This window comes from Eptesicus fuscus, chromosome 9 (genome assembly GCF_027574615.1).
Source record: "Eptesicus fuscus isolate TK198812 chromosome 9, DD_ASM_mEF_20220401, whole genome shotgun sequence".
Taxonomy (NCBI): domain Eukaryota; kingdom Metazoa; phylum Chordata; class Mammalia; order Chiroptera; family Vespertilionidae; genus Eptesicus; species Eptesicus fuscus.
Genome location: NC_072481.1, coordinates 99,760,732 through 99,774,909, shown reverse-complemented (window position 1 = coordinate 99,774,909; position 14,178 = coordinate 99,760,732). Strand labels below are relative to the sequence as shown.

The 14,178-nt window shown below is 40.0% G+C and overlaps 1 protein-coding gene across 2 annotated transcripts in view; it reads left to right on the top strand.

The window, feature by feature from the left end:
• LOC103297413 (E3 SUMO-protein ligase RanBP2) overlaps positions 1-14,178 on the top strand; it is a 91,299-nt gene that overhangs the window by 47,516 nt on the left and 29,605 nt on the right. Inside the window, exons 18-21 of one of the 2 annotated variants that reach the window (XM_028129122.2) lie at positions 1,035-1,170; positions 6,710-6,804; positions 8,327-13,109; positions 13,728-13,805. In XM_028129122.2, the coding sequence (XP_027984923.2) occupies positions 1,035-1,170; positions 6,710-6,804; positions 8,327-13,109; positions 13,728-13,805 (5,092 nt within the window). The remainder of the gene's footprint in view (positions 1-1,034; positions 1,171-6,709; positions 6,805-8,326; positions 13,110-13,727; positions 13,806-14,178) is intronic. The other variant, XM_008154107.3, reaches the window with a different exon arrangement.

The window sequence follows — 14,178 nt, the reverse complement described above, 5'->3', positions numbered from 1 at the left end:
TTAGTTTTTTCTTTTCTAGTGGAGCAGTTGAGCATCACCTTGAAGGATAAGTGTTTTGTTACATCAAATGTGTATAATTGGAAAGCTGGTATTGGGAGGTAATTTATTTATTAAAATATATTTTATTGATTTTTTTAACAGAGAGGAAAGGAGAGGGATAGGGAGTTAGAAACATCGGTGAGAGAGAAACATCGATCAGCTGCCTCCTGCACACCCCCCACTCGGGATGTGCCTGCAACCTAGGTACGTGCCCTTGACCGGAATCGAACCTGGGACCCTTCAGTCTGCAGGCTGACGCTCTATCCACTGAGCCAAACTGGTTAGGGCGGGAGGTAATTTAGAATGTTGAAGTAGTCCACATGGACTGAAGGGTAAAGCAGTGTGGAAAGGAGATATGCTAGAAGGATATTTGGGATAATACTGCTGAGGACATGAATGTCAGAGATAGAAACTTAATTTGTAAAATTACTTGGCTAGAGCTGAACTTTAGAAAGATTAATTTAGGCAAGTATAGAATGGAAATGGAGATGAGGCCATTAGGAGGTTAGTTGTTTAGGCTAGAGCTAACTCTAATGTAGAATGAGTGAATTAGGTAATGGTACTAAGGAATGAAAGAACGGGAGCAAATGAATTGTTAACACATTAAGGATCATGTTCTTAAATCAGCATCTGGTAATCAGCTCTTATTGGAATGTAGTCTCTTAAAAAGGGCCTTATCAGCCGAAACCGGTTTGGCTCAGTGGATAGAGCGTCGGTCTGCGGACTGAGGGGTCCCGGGTTCGATTCCGGTCAAGAGCATGTACCTTGGTTGCGAGCACATCCCCCGGTAGAGGGTGTGCAGGAGGCAGCTGGTCGATGTTTCTCTATCATCGATGTTTCTGGCTTTCTATCCCTCTCCCTTTCTCTCTGTAAAAGAATCAATAAAATATATTTAAAAAAAAAAAAAAGGGCCTCATCAACTATTTAAAATATTTGTTTGCTCTGTCTCTGTTCTGGCATAGAATTGCTTAAAATTTTGTCTTTTCTTCCAACAGAAAGAAATGCAGGAATTGAAACTAAATAGCAGTAACTTGGGGTCCCCTCATCGTTGGCCTACAGAATGTTATGGACCAGATTCAGTGCCTGATGGATATCAGGGATCACAGACTTTTCAAGGGGCTCCATTAACAGGTGAGTTGGCAACTGGATATGTTAGTAAATCTCTGTGTCTTCTCCTACTTTAAGTAGATCACTTGTGAAACCACCTTGTGTACATATATTTGTTTACATATATGTGTATGTGTCTGCGTATATGTTACTTAAGCTGTCTTTGGTATTATTGAGATGTTTAAAATTCCAATCAGAAACAAAATAAACTTTATCTGATACTGTGTATATAAAGGCATAAAGAATAATCCTTTAATGCCCATGTCAGAGGAGCTGAGACTGAGGAAGAAGTATTCCTTATAATTGAAAAATGTTAATTGATATCATTATGCATTAAGAGATGCCTAATTAAACACTTAAACTTCTCAGGAATTATTTTGATGATATACCCAGAGGGATGACATTAATAGGAAATCTTGTTTTGAAATACCATAGTCATACCTAAAAGGAAGGAATTTGAGGTTAGACCATATTAGATTTTGAAGTTGTGTTGTATCACTTACCGACTTCTCTGAGACAGTTTGTCTATTTGAAACATGGAGATAATAATACTTGACTCACATGGTAATTGTAAGCATTTGTGTAAGTATGGGTATGTATTAGGTGCTTACTTACAGTAAACACCAATGAAGCAAAGTGTATTAATAGTACCTTCTGTGGGTTGTCTCTGTGCAGTAGTACTAATCACAGTAATCCAGAGAGGTAGGTACTACTACTAATCCTAATTTTATAGATGAGGAAATGGGTTTAGAAAAATTAGGTAACTCATCCATTATTGTACAAGGTAATTATTGATAAAGAGTTGGGGTTCAAACTCCAGTGGTCTGACGTTAAAGCCATTTGCCAGTATGATACATTGCACTCAGGCACCCAGAAATGATGTCAAAAATAGATTGCTTTTACATGACACAGATTCCTAAAATAGTAGTAGTATGTATTTTTTTCCTAATTGGTTTTAACCCAGGAAAGATTTGGAATGCTTCAATCTAGTTTATATTAGTACATTTGTGTGATAGTCTTTGGGGGCAATACTTAAGGCTGCCCCACTATCCTCTTGTGACAGTGTCTTCTAAATGCAGGTAAAATAAATAGTAAGCTTCTACTTACTAAATGTCATGAGTCATTGACAAATATATGAAATGTCAAGAGTTCAAATATTGCTTACTTAAAAACCCTGTGTACTATATAGAGCCTTGTGGAGAGAAGATGAGTAAACTGTTTAGCCTTTTCTAAGGCTTTTTGAGTGCTGTCTGAATTGATTATTTGGCATCTGTTGGATCATAATTTCCATTTCTTTTGTACAGGCATAAAAGGTTGTTAAACAAATGTAAAATTAACATTCAAATTGTCTCATTTTATTCTTACAATTACTCTATAAAATGTGTGAGAAAATGGGAGATCCCAAATGGCTAATTGACAAGGTCATAAAACAGCTTTGTGGCCCAAAAGCAGAGCTCAAATCTCTTGAGTCCAATTCCTGTGTTTACAGATTTGTTTTTCTTAATGGAAGTAAAAATATACCAAGATGTATCTTGTCTTTTGAAAATAAGATGATTTAAAAAATGATTAATAAACTTATAGGCAACATTAAGCCGTATTGAACAGTGTAAAGAAAATGAAAAGCTAACAATATCACAAAGATTTCTATTAACATTTTGGAGAATTTCCTTCTCTTTTCTGTATGTAAACAAAGAATTTTTTTAAAAATATATTTTATTGGCCCTAACTGGTTTGGCTCAGTGGATAGAGCCTCAGCCTGAGGACTGAAGGGTCCCAGGTTCAATTCCGGTCAAGGGCATGTACCTTGGTTGCGGGCACATCCCCAGTAGGGGGTGTGCAAGAGGCAGCTGATCGATGTTTCTCTCTCATCGATGTTTCTAACTCTCTATCCCTCTCCCTTTCTCTCTGTAAAAAATCAATAAAATATATTTAAAAAAAATTAAAATATATATATATATTTAAAAAATATATATATATATTTTATTGATTTTTTACAGAGAGGAAGAGAGAGGAATAGAGAGTTAGAAACATCGATGAGAGAGAAACATCGATCAGCTGCCTCTTGCACACCCCCTACTGGGGATGTGCCCGCAACCAAGGTACATGCCCTTGACCGGAATCGAACCTGGGACCCTTGAGTCTGCAGGCCGACGCTCTATCCACTGAGCCAAACCGGTTTCGGCAACATAAAGAATTTTTACGCCCCTGGGTCTGGGTGAAGCTGGATCCCGGGTCTGGGTGAGGCCATGTGCCCCTGGATCCGGGTGAGGCTGGGTCCCGGGTCCGGGTGAGGCCTCACGCACCTAGGTCCGGGTGAGGCCACGCGCCCCTGGGTCTGGGAGAGGCCACGCGCCCCTGGGTCCGGGGGAGGCAACGCGCCCCTGGGTCTGGGAGAGGCAACGCGCCCCTGGGTCCGGGGGAGGCAACGCGCCCCTGGGTCCGGGTGAAGCTGGATCCTGGGTCCGGTTGAGGCTGTGTGCCCCTGGATCCGGGTGAGGCTGGGTCCTGGGCCCGGGTGAGGCCACGCGCCCCTTGGTCCGGGTGAGGCCATGCGCCCCTGGGTCCGGGTGAAGCTGAATCCTGGGTCCGGGCGAGGCCCTGTGCCCCTGGATTCGGGTGAGGCTGGGTCCCGTGTCCCGGTGAGGCCGTGCGCCCCTGGATCCGGGTGAGGCCACGCGACCCTGGTTCTGGGCGAGGCCACGTGCCCCTGGGACTGGGTGAAGCTAGATCCCGGGTCCGGGTGAGGCCGTGTGCCCCTGGATCCGGGTGAGGTTGGGTCCCGGGTCCGGGTGAGGCCACGCGCACCTAGGTCCGGGTGAGGCCACGCGCCCCTGGGTCTGGGAGAGGCCATGCGCCCCTGGGTCCGGGTGAGGCCTCGCGCCCCTGGGTACGGGTGAAGCTGGATCCCGGGTCCGGGTGAGGTCGTGTACCCCTGGATCCGGGTGAGGCTGGGTCCCGCGTCTGGGTGAGGCCACGTGCCCCTGAGTCCGGGTGAGGCCGTGCCCCTGGGTCTGTCCGAGACCAAACCAGAGGGAGTCGGACCTACGTTACCACCATTTGTCCACCATCCAGAGCTGAGGGGTCAGTGCCGACATGTACACATTAGGAACTGGTGGACATTGAAATTGAGTCTCAAAAGAACTGTTGGTCCAGAAAGAAACTCACTACAGACTGATTCATTTGCCTGTCAGCATAACTGTTATTGCTCGTCTCACATTCAGTTCATATAAGTATATCTCTAGTGACACATGATCTCGCTCATCTAGGGGAAATGATGAACAACATAGACTGATGAACAAGAACAGAACCAGAAACAAGGAGGCATCGATCGGACTATCGGGCCTCAGAGGGAGGATAGGGGAGGGTGGGGGGAGAGGGGAGAGATCAACCAAAGGACTTGTGTGCATGCATATGAGCCTAAGCAATGGTTAAGTTCAACAGGGGGTTGGGGCATCCGTGGGGAGGGTTGTGGGATGGGAATGGGGGGATGAGGACAAATATGTGACACCTTAATCAATAAAGAGATTAAAAAAAGAAAAAAGAATTTTTAATGAGACTTTTACTATTTAGGATGTATGTAGATAAGTTAGCCTGTTTTTTAAATATTTAAGTTCTGAGCACGTGGCTATTAAATATTTTTTGAAAATACATTAATGAATATGCTATTTCTTCATGTAGAAGTACTGCAAATTTTATTCCCTTATTTTTGTTATTTCCACTTTTTGCTAGTATAAATAATGCTGTGGGCACATTTCCAGGATTGTAGTGTATTCTAAAAATGCTTTTGTGTTGGGAAATTGCTTTACAGAAAAGCTATGCCAGTTTATACTCTTATCACTGATATCTACTAGTGCCCATCTCTTTGTATTCTTGCCCAGTGTTAACTATTATCCTATGTAATAAAAGGGTAATATGCAAATTAACATCACTCAGTCACAAAGATGGCAGCGCCAAGTCCTCTTAGCCCCGCTGAAGTCCCCCAGTCCCGGGGGGGCGGCCACTGAGAGCGGGCAGCGTGAGCGACCTGGCAGAATGCTTGCCTCATCGCCGCAATGACGAGTCAAGCTTTCCATCCCAGCTGTGGAGGGCCTGTGGGCAGCGGGCACGGGGCGGCCGGCGGGGAGGGGATGCTTGCGTCGTCGCCCCAGTGACAGGCAAGCGTTTCACGCCCAGCTGCACATGGGCCTCTGGGCAGCGGGCGCGGAGCGGCCAGGCCTCACAGAGAACTGGCGCATGGATTCATGCGCAGGGCTATTAGTCAGTTTATAAAAACCTTTGCCAATTTTTAAGAACAAAAATACCGTCACTAAGCATGCTGAACACTTTATAATATTTTATATTTCCTGAGTTACCTATTCACTTGGTGCTTTTTGTAATAGGTTTATAAGAATTCTTAAATAGTTCATTGTGTGATGTGTGTGTGTGTGGTGCTGTTTGTTCTTTTTAATTTTTTTTTTACTATTTAAACAGTCACTAGTCATTGATAAGGTCACTAAATTTCATACTTTATTATTCTTGGCTCATGTCCATCAGCTTGTTCTATGCCTGTTTTCTCCCCAGAATATTCCAAAATAATCATGTTCACCAGGCAGTTCCATTCATTTTCCAAAATCAGACTTGGGCTTCTTTGCAATTTTTTAGTCTTGGCTAGCTTTTTCTAGGTCTTTTTCAGTGCTTGCCAGAATTAATAGTTTATTTTAGCATCTCTTGAGTCACAATTTGTATTTCTTCTTTCGTGAAAGGCCTAAATAGTCTTTAAGTTGTATTGTTTTCTGATAAAACTTTTATTAAACAGATCAAGCAAATGACTGTTGATAGTTTTCTATCAGCATGAGTGTCTTCTAATTGTTGGTTTCCTGATAAAACTCACATAAAACAGATCAGATGAAGGAAATAGTTTGGACATTGGAATGACTGTCAGTCATGATGTGTCCTCCCCACCTTCACCCCAAGGAACATTTTGTGTTATTTGTGAGATCCTTTTTCATGGATCTCATATGTACATGTCCTGGTGATTTTTGTCCTGGACATTGTAAGCTTTAGTTTAGAAAATGCAAACTTGTCTTGTGCAGATTTTCAAGGCTCACTTCAAAAATATGGCTCTGGGGCCATCAGGTACATTTTGGTTCCTTAAACCAGCAGGTCGCCATCCTTTCAGACCTCGCTGAGTTGGTGACCGCTGCCTTAAACCCTTCCCATGACTAGTGTGTTCTCAATATTTCTGTTGTTGGAACATGACTGTGTGCTCACATCATATCACTCTTTCTTGGAAAGTTGAGCAGCCACTTCTTGCTTTTTTGATGCTTATTGTGAGGTGCTTATTCTTGTTGACTACTGCTGTGCTCTTAATCCTCATGTGTCATATTTAGCAGTTTTTCCTAGTTTGTCATTTGATCATCTTCTTCATGGTATATTTTGATATAGAAATTAAAAACATTTTCATGTAGTTTTAAATCTTTCTTTGATTTCTGTTGCTTTTGTATTTATAGTCTTGCCTAGATGGTCATAACTGTAGTATAGATTTTTTTTTAACAGTGTTTTCTTTCTTTTATTTTTTTTTTAGTTGCAACTACTGGCACTTCAGTATATTATAGTCAGTCACCAGCATATAATTCCCAGTATCTTCTCAGACCAGCAGCTAATGTTACTCCCACAAAGGTAACAAAGAAATAATTTATACATTTATAAATATCTCCTTTTTAATTGTTCAGGCTTCTTTCAAATAAATTCAACAAGTAGTTCAGCACTAAAACTTCTAAGTCTCACAAGATACAGATATTTTAAATTTATCTTCAGATACAGAAGTTACACTTCCTAGTCATCTTATTTTTATGTAATAATAAGTGAACGTTTAGAATATGTTTAAATGGGGTGGTGGTGGTGGTGGGTCCTTCATCATTCTGTTTTGGCAGACATAGGAGTAGAATCTCCTTGCTGAACTACCATGTTCAGGTCTGAATTAGCTAAGACCCAATATTACAATAGTAGTTGAATGTGAAGCTTAAAGACAGAGGGTTTGGGTGCGTTTAGGGCCCTGGCTTTTCTGCTTATTGTGACCTTGGGCAAGTGTCTTACCCTCTCTATACATTAGTTGCCTCATATGTGAAATGAGGATAATAATGCCTTAATTTATAGGATTTTTGAGGATATTAAAATGAGTTAATACATGTAAAGTACTTAGAACATTGCTCAAGTTGGCACAGTAACAGCTCGATAAATGCTACTCTTCATCATTATTATTATTTTTTTTAAATATATTTTATTGAATTTTTACAGAGAGGAAGGGAGAGGGATAGAGAGTTAGAAACATCGATGGGAGTGATACATCGATCAGCCGCCTCCTGCACACCCCCTACTGGGGATGTGCCCGCAACCAAGATATATGCCCTTGACCAGAATCGAACCCAGGCCTTTCATTCCACAGGCCGACGCTCTATCCACTGAGCCAAACCGGTTTCGGCTTCATCATTATTATTATTTAAATACAACTTTCTGTGGATTTTAGAGATAAGAAGGGAAAAGGGAGAGGGGGAGAGGGGAGAGAGAGAGAGAGAGAGAGAGAGAGAGAGAGAGAGAGAGAGAGAGAGCGCGAGAGCGAGAAAGAGAGAAAGAAAGAAAGAAAGAAAGAAAAGAGAAAAAAAGAGAAACATCAGTGAAAGAAAAGCATCAATCTTCTGCCTCCTGCATGTCCCCTACTGGGAATTGAGTGTGCAACCTGGGTATGTGCCCTGATAGGGAATCGAACCAGTGACCTCTCAGTGCATGGGATAATGCTAAACCAACTGAGCCACACCAGCCAAGGCCGTGATCATCATCATCATTATTGTTAACATAATTTGACACATTGATAAATAAAGAAGATATTTATACTATGCATTTATTGTTGGAGAATTAAATTTTTTTAAATTTAAATTCTTTATTGTTGAAAGTATTAGAGAATTAAGTTTTTAAGATGCTGTCATGAGTTAAGAAAATTTTTATTATATGCCAAGAAGGAATATAATTGTCAATACCTTTGTAGTAATGCTATCTTTTCTTAATGATTCTCTCTACATTACCTAATGATACCTTTACCTTATACTTATGTTTGTGGTTTGTGAAAATTGGTTTGTATCTAGTAGTTACCTGTAGTTTTGTAGACAGACAACCTACACAAATTTAACCTTTCTTTTTCTTTTAGGGTCCAGTTTATGGCATGAATAGACTTCCACCTCAGCAGCATATTTATGCCTATTCACAACAGATGCACACACCACCTGTGCAAAGCACATCTGCTTGTATGTTCTCTCAAGAGATGTATGGTCCTCCATTGCGTTTTGAGTCTCCTGCCACAGGAATTTTGTCACCCAGGGGTGATGATTATTTTAATTACAATATTCAACAGACAAGCACAAACCCACCTTTGCCAGAACCAGGTTATTTCACAAAACCTCCAGTTGCAGCTCATGCTTCAAGATCTGCAGAATCGAAGGTTATAGAATTTGGTAAAACTAATTTTGTTCAGCCAATGCCAGGTGAAGGAATAAGGCCATCTTTGACAGCATCTACACATACAACACAGCCACCTCCTTTTAAATTTAACTCCAACTTCAAATCAAATGATGGTGATTTCACGTTTTCCTCACCGCAGGTTGTGACACAGCCCCCTTCTATGGCTTACAATAATAGCGAAAGCCTTTTAGGTCTTTTGACTTCAGAAAAACCTTTGCAAGGAGATGGTTACAGTGGAGCAAAAGCTGGTCAAACTATTGGATCTCGAAATACATTCAATTTTGGAAGTAAAAATGTACCTGGAATTTCATTTACTGAAAACATAGGCCCAAATCAAAAGAACTCTGTTTTTTGTCGAAGTGATGATATGTTTACTTTCCATGGTCCAGGGAAATCAGTGTTTGGAACACCTGCTCCAGAGGTGGCCAACAAGAATCATGAAGCAGATGGAGGGAGTGCCCATGGTGATGACGATGATGATGGCCCTCACTTTGAGCCTGTGGTTCCTCTTCCTGATAAGATTGAAGTAAAGACTGGTGAGGAAGATGAAGAAGAATTCTTTTGCAATCGTGCAAAATTGTTCCGTTTTGATGCAGAATCCAAAGAATGGAAGGAACGTGGAATTGGCAATGTAAAGATACTAAGACATAAAACATCTGGTAAAATTCGCCTTCTAATGAGACGAGAGCAAGTATTGAAAATATGTGCAAATCATTACATCAGTCCAGATATGAAATTGACACCAAATGCTGGATCAGACCGATCTTTTGTATGGCATGCTCTTGACTATGCAGATGAGTTCCCCAAACCGGAACAGCTTGCTATTAGATTCAAAACTCCTGAGGAAGCAGCGCTTTTTAAGTGTCAGTTTGAAGAGGCCCAGAATATTTTAAAAGCCTCAGGAGCAAAGGCAACCACAACAAATAAGGCTATGAGGATCATAAAAGAACCTGCAAGTCATGGTAACAAGGATATTTGCAAATCTGATGCAAGAAACATGAATTTCGAATTTCAAGTAGCAAAGAAGGAAGGGTCTTGGTGGCATTGTAACAGCTGTTCATTAAAGAATGCTGCAACTGCTAAGAAATGTGTTTCATGCCAGAATCTAAACCCAAGCAATAAAGAGCTCCTTGGCCCACCATTAGTCGAAACTATTCCCACTCTTAAAATTAGCCCAGAAAATACTCCAGATAGGTTTGCGTTGATGATTCCAAAGAATGAAGGTCACTGGGATTGTAGTATTTGTTTAGTGAGAAATGAACCTACTGTATCTAGATGCATTGCATGCCAGAATACAAAGTCTGCTAACAAAAGTGGCTCTTTGTTTGTTCAGCAACCTTCCTTTAAATTTGGCCAGGGAGATCTTCCTAAGTCTGTTAACAATGATTTCAGATCTGTTTTTTCTGTAAAGGAAGGACAGTGGGATTGCAGTGTTTGTTTGGTACAAAATGAAGGAAGCTCTTCAAGATGTATTGCCTGTGATAATTCAAGAAAACAGAATTTACCTACTGTTTCAGCCCCAGCTGCTTGTAAGTTTGGTGCTTCAGAAATATATAAAACTCCAAAGAGTGGATTTGAGGACATGTTTACTAAAAAGGATGGACAGTGGGATTGCAGTGTATGCTTGGTACGAAATGAAGCAAATGCTGCAAAATGTGCTGCCTGTCACAATCCTGGTAAACCAAGTCCATCTTCTTCAACTGTTCCAGCACCTGCCTCTTTTAAGTTTAGTACTTCAGAGACAAGCAAGGCCACCAAGAGTGGATTTGAAGGAATGTTCACCAAGAAGGAAGGTCAGTGGGATTGTAGTGTTTGCTTTGTGCGAAATGAAGCAAGTACTACCAAATGTGTTGCTTGTCAGAATCCAAGTACACAAAACCAGCCTACTCCTGCTGTTTCAGCACCTGCCTCTTCAGAGACAAGCAAGGCCACCAAGAGTGGATTTGAAGGAATGTTCACCAAGAAGGAAGGACAGTGGGATTGTAGTGTTTGCTTTGTGCGAAATGAGAGTTCTTCCTTAAAATGTGTGGCTTGTGATGCCTCTAAACCAGCTCATAAACCTATTCCGGAAGCTCCTTCAGCTTTCACATTGGGCTCAAAAGCTAAGTTAAATGACTCTTCTGGAAATCAGATGGGAACAGGATTTAAAAGTAACTTTTCAGAAAAAGCTTTTAAATTTGGCATCACAGAACAAGGATTTAAATTTGGACATGTGGATCAAGAAAATACACCTTCATTTACATTTCAGAGTTCTAGTAAAGACACTAATTCAACAATAGAAGGATTTAATTTTTCTATTCCTGTGCTTGCTGATGGATTTAAATTTGGCATTCAGGAGCTGGGAAATCAAGAGAAGAATAGTGAAAAACCACTTGAAAAGGACAATGATTTTCAGGCTCAAAGTGTTAGCAGTCAGAAGAATGATACTGGTGTGATATTTGGTCAAACTGGAAGCACTTTTACCTTTGCAGATCTTGCAAAATCAACTTCAGGAGAAGGATTTCAATTTGGCAAAAAAGACCCTAATTTCAAGGGATTTTCAGGTGCTGGAGAAAAATTATTCTCATTGCAAAGTGGTAAAAAGGCTGATAAAGCTGACAATTCTACTGACCTTGAGAGAGATGATGATGCCTATAAAACTGAGGACAGTGATGACATCCATTTTGAACCAGTAGTTCAAATGCCCGAAAAAGTAGAACTTGTAACAGGAGAAGAAGATGAAAAAGTTCTTTATTCACAGCGGGTAAAGTTATTTAGATTTGATGCTGAGATAAGTCAGTGGAAAGAAAGGGGTTTGGGGAACTTAAAAATTCTCAAAAATGAAGTCAATGGCAAACTAAGAATGTTAATGCGGAGAGAGCAAGTACTAAAAGTGTGTGCTAATCATTGGATAACGACTACAATGAACCTGAAGCCTTTATCTGGATCAGATAGAGCATGGATGTGGTTAGCTAGTGATTTTTCTGATGGTGATGCCAAACTAGAGCAGCTGGCAGCAAAATTTAAAACACCAGAGCTTGCTGAAGAATTCAAGCAGAAATTTGAGGAATGCCAGCGACTTCTATTAGATATACCACTTCAAACTCCCCATAAGTTGGTGGATACTGGGAGAGCTGCCAAGTTAATACAGAGAGCTGAAGAAATGAAGAGTGGGCTAAAAGATTTCAAAACATTTTTGACAAATGATCAAACAAAAGTCACCGAGGAAGAAAGTAAGAATTCAGATGCAGGTGCTGTCAGTGTTTCAGACATAACCACACAGCCAAATCCTGAAAACACTGGATCCACATTAGAGTGGAGTAACTATGATTTAAGGGAAGATGCTTTGGATGATAGTGTAAGTACTAGCTCAGTACATGCTTCTCCACTGGCAAGTAGCCCTGTGAGAAAAAATCTCTTCCGTTTTGGTGAGTCAACAACAGGATTTAACTTTAGTTTTAAATCTGCTTTGAGTCCATCTAAGTCTCCTGCCATGTTGAATCAGAGTGGGACCACAGTTGGCAATGATGAAGAATCTGATGTTACTCAAGAAGAGGAGAGAGATGGACAGTACTTTGAACCTGTTGTACCTTTGCCTGATTTAGTTGAAGTATCCAGTGGTGAGGAAAATGAACAAGTTGTTTTTAGTCACAGAGCAAAACTCTATAGATATGATAAAGATGTTGGTCAGTGGAAAGAAAGAGGCATTGGCGATATAAAGATTTTACAGAATTATGATAATAAGCAAGTTCGCATAGTGATGAGAAGGGACCAGGTGTTAAAACTTTGTGCCAATCACCGAATAACTCCAGATATGACTTTGCAAAATATGAAAGGGACAGAAAGAGTGTGGGTGTGGACTGCATGTGATTTTGCAGATGGAGAAAGAAAAGTAGAACATTTAGCTGTCCGATTTAAACTACAGGATGTTGCAGACTCATTTAAGAAAATATTTGATGAAGCAAAAATAGCCCAAGAAAAAAGTTCTTTGATAACACCTCATGTTTCTTTTTCGACCACTCCCAGAGAGTCACCCTGTGGCAGAATTGCTGTAGCTGTATTAGAAGAAACCACAAAAGAGAGGACAGATTTACTTCAGGGTGACGATATAGCAGATGCAACCTCAGAAGTTGGAGATGTGTCTAGCACATCTGAAACAGCAACTAAAGCAGTAGTTTCTCCTCCAAAGTTTGTATTTGGTTCAGAATCTGTTAAAAGCATTTTTGGTAGTGAAAAATCAAAACCATTTACATTTGGCAATAGTTCAGCTACTGGGTCTTTGTTTGGATTTAGTTTTAATGCACCTTTAAAGAACAGTGAAACTAGTTCAGGAGTTCAGAGTGGATCTGAAAGACAAGTGGAACCTAATAATTGCGAAGCATCAAAGAACTCTGATATTAAACAGTCTCCAGATGGCAAAGTACAAAATCTCTTCGCTGCTTTTCCAAAGGAAGAGTTCTCAACTAATTACACATTTAAGACACCAGAAAAGGGTAAGCACTTTGTCTTGATAGATTAAGCAAATTTTTATTTTATATTTTTCTTTTTAATGTTTAACTTGATGCAGACTCTTTGTAGGATACTAATGTTTTACTGAAAATTGGGTCATAAACACAGTGCTTTGTGAACAGCCAAACCACATTTGCACAGAATTTTTTTCTCCCAAAATTATTTTACCTGTGAGTGTTCAAACAGTAACAGAGAGTATGTGTGTAATATACTTTGGAGATTTTAATAGCTGGAAGATATTTATATCGCATTTAGGGCAGAGCACATGAACTCAATGAAGTACAGAAGTTTAGTCATTGTACTTGAATCATGAACATTAACTTGAGTCTGTTTTCTTTCTTTTTTTCTTAAGTATTCATTCTTTAAGTTGTTATTTTCTTGTCACTCAAAAAAAAACAACACCGTGATCTTGAGATGCTCACATTTTATGTAAGTTTGTCTTGCCACTCTATTAAATGAACAAAGAATGAACCTCTTGGATAAATGAATATGTAAAATGGCCAAATTGGCATAAATTGAGGGACTCTGGCTTTTTATATTTTAACATCATATTCACTTTGATTCTCATAATGTTCAAAAATTAAATACTCTTTATTTTCTAGGATTTAATTTTAGTCTTTTTAAATCTAATCCAATGGCCTTTTGGACCAGCACTCCTTCCTCACAGCCTGAGAACAAAGGTATAGAGTGAGCATTCTCAGTATGAGATGACGGCAGTTTTTTAGCAGCTGGTAGACTTTAGAAAAGTAACTGGCTGTGTGAAATTAAGTACTTAACACTACAGTGTGCATGTTAAAGAATGTCAGTTTAAAAGCAAGTAACTTTTGACTGGTGGTATAATACCATTTAATGCTGTTTTTTAATGTACTTGGATGTCATGTTTCTCACTATTGCATAACATTATTTTGAGATCTATCTATTAGGTCTTTACCTTTTGCTGCTTTGTACTTCATTACTCTATTATTTATTATTTATTTTGCTTAGTGAAGACCTATATTTTATCTAACCCTTTTCTTTAGTCACTAATGTCAGCCTGTATCCAAACATGTGATG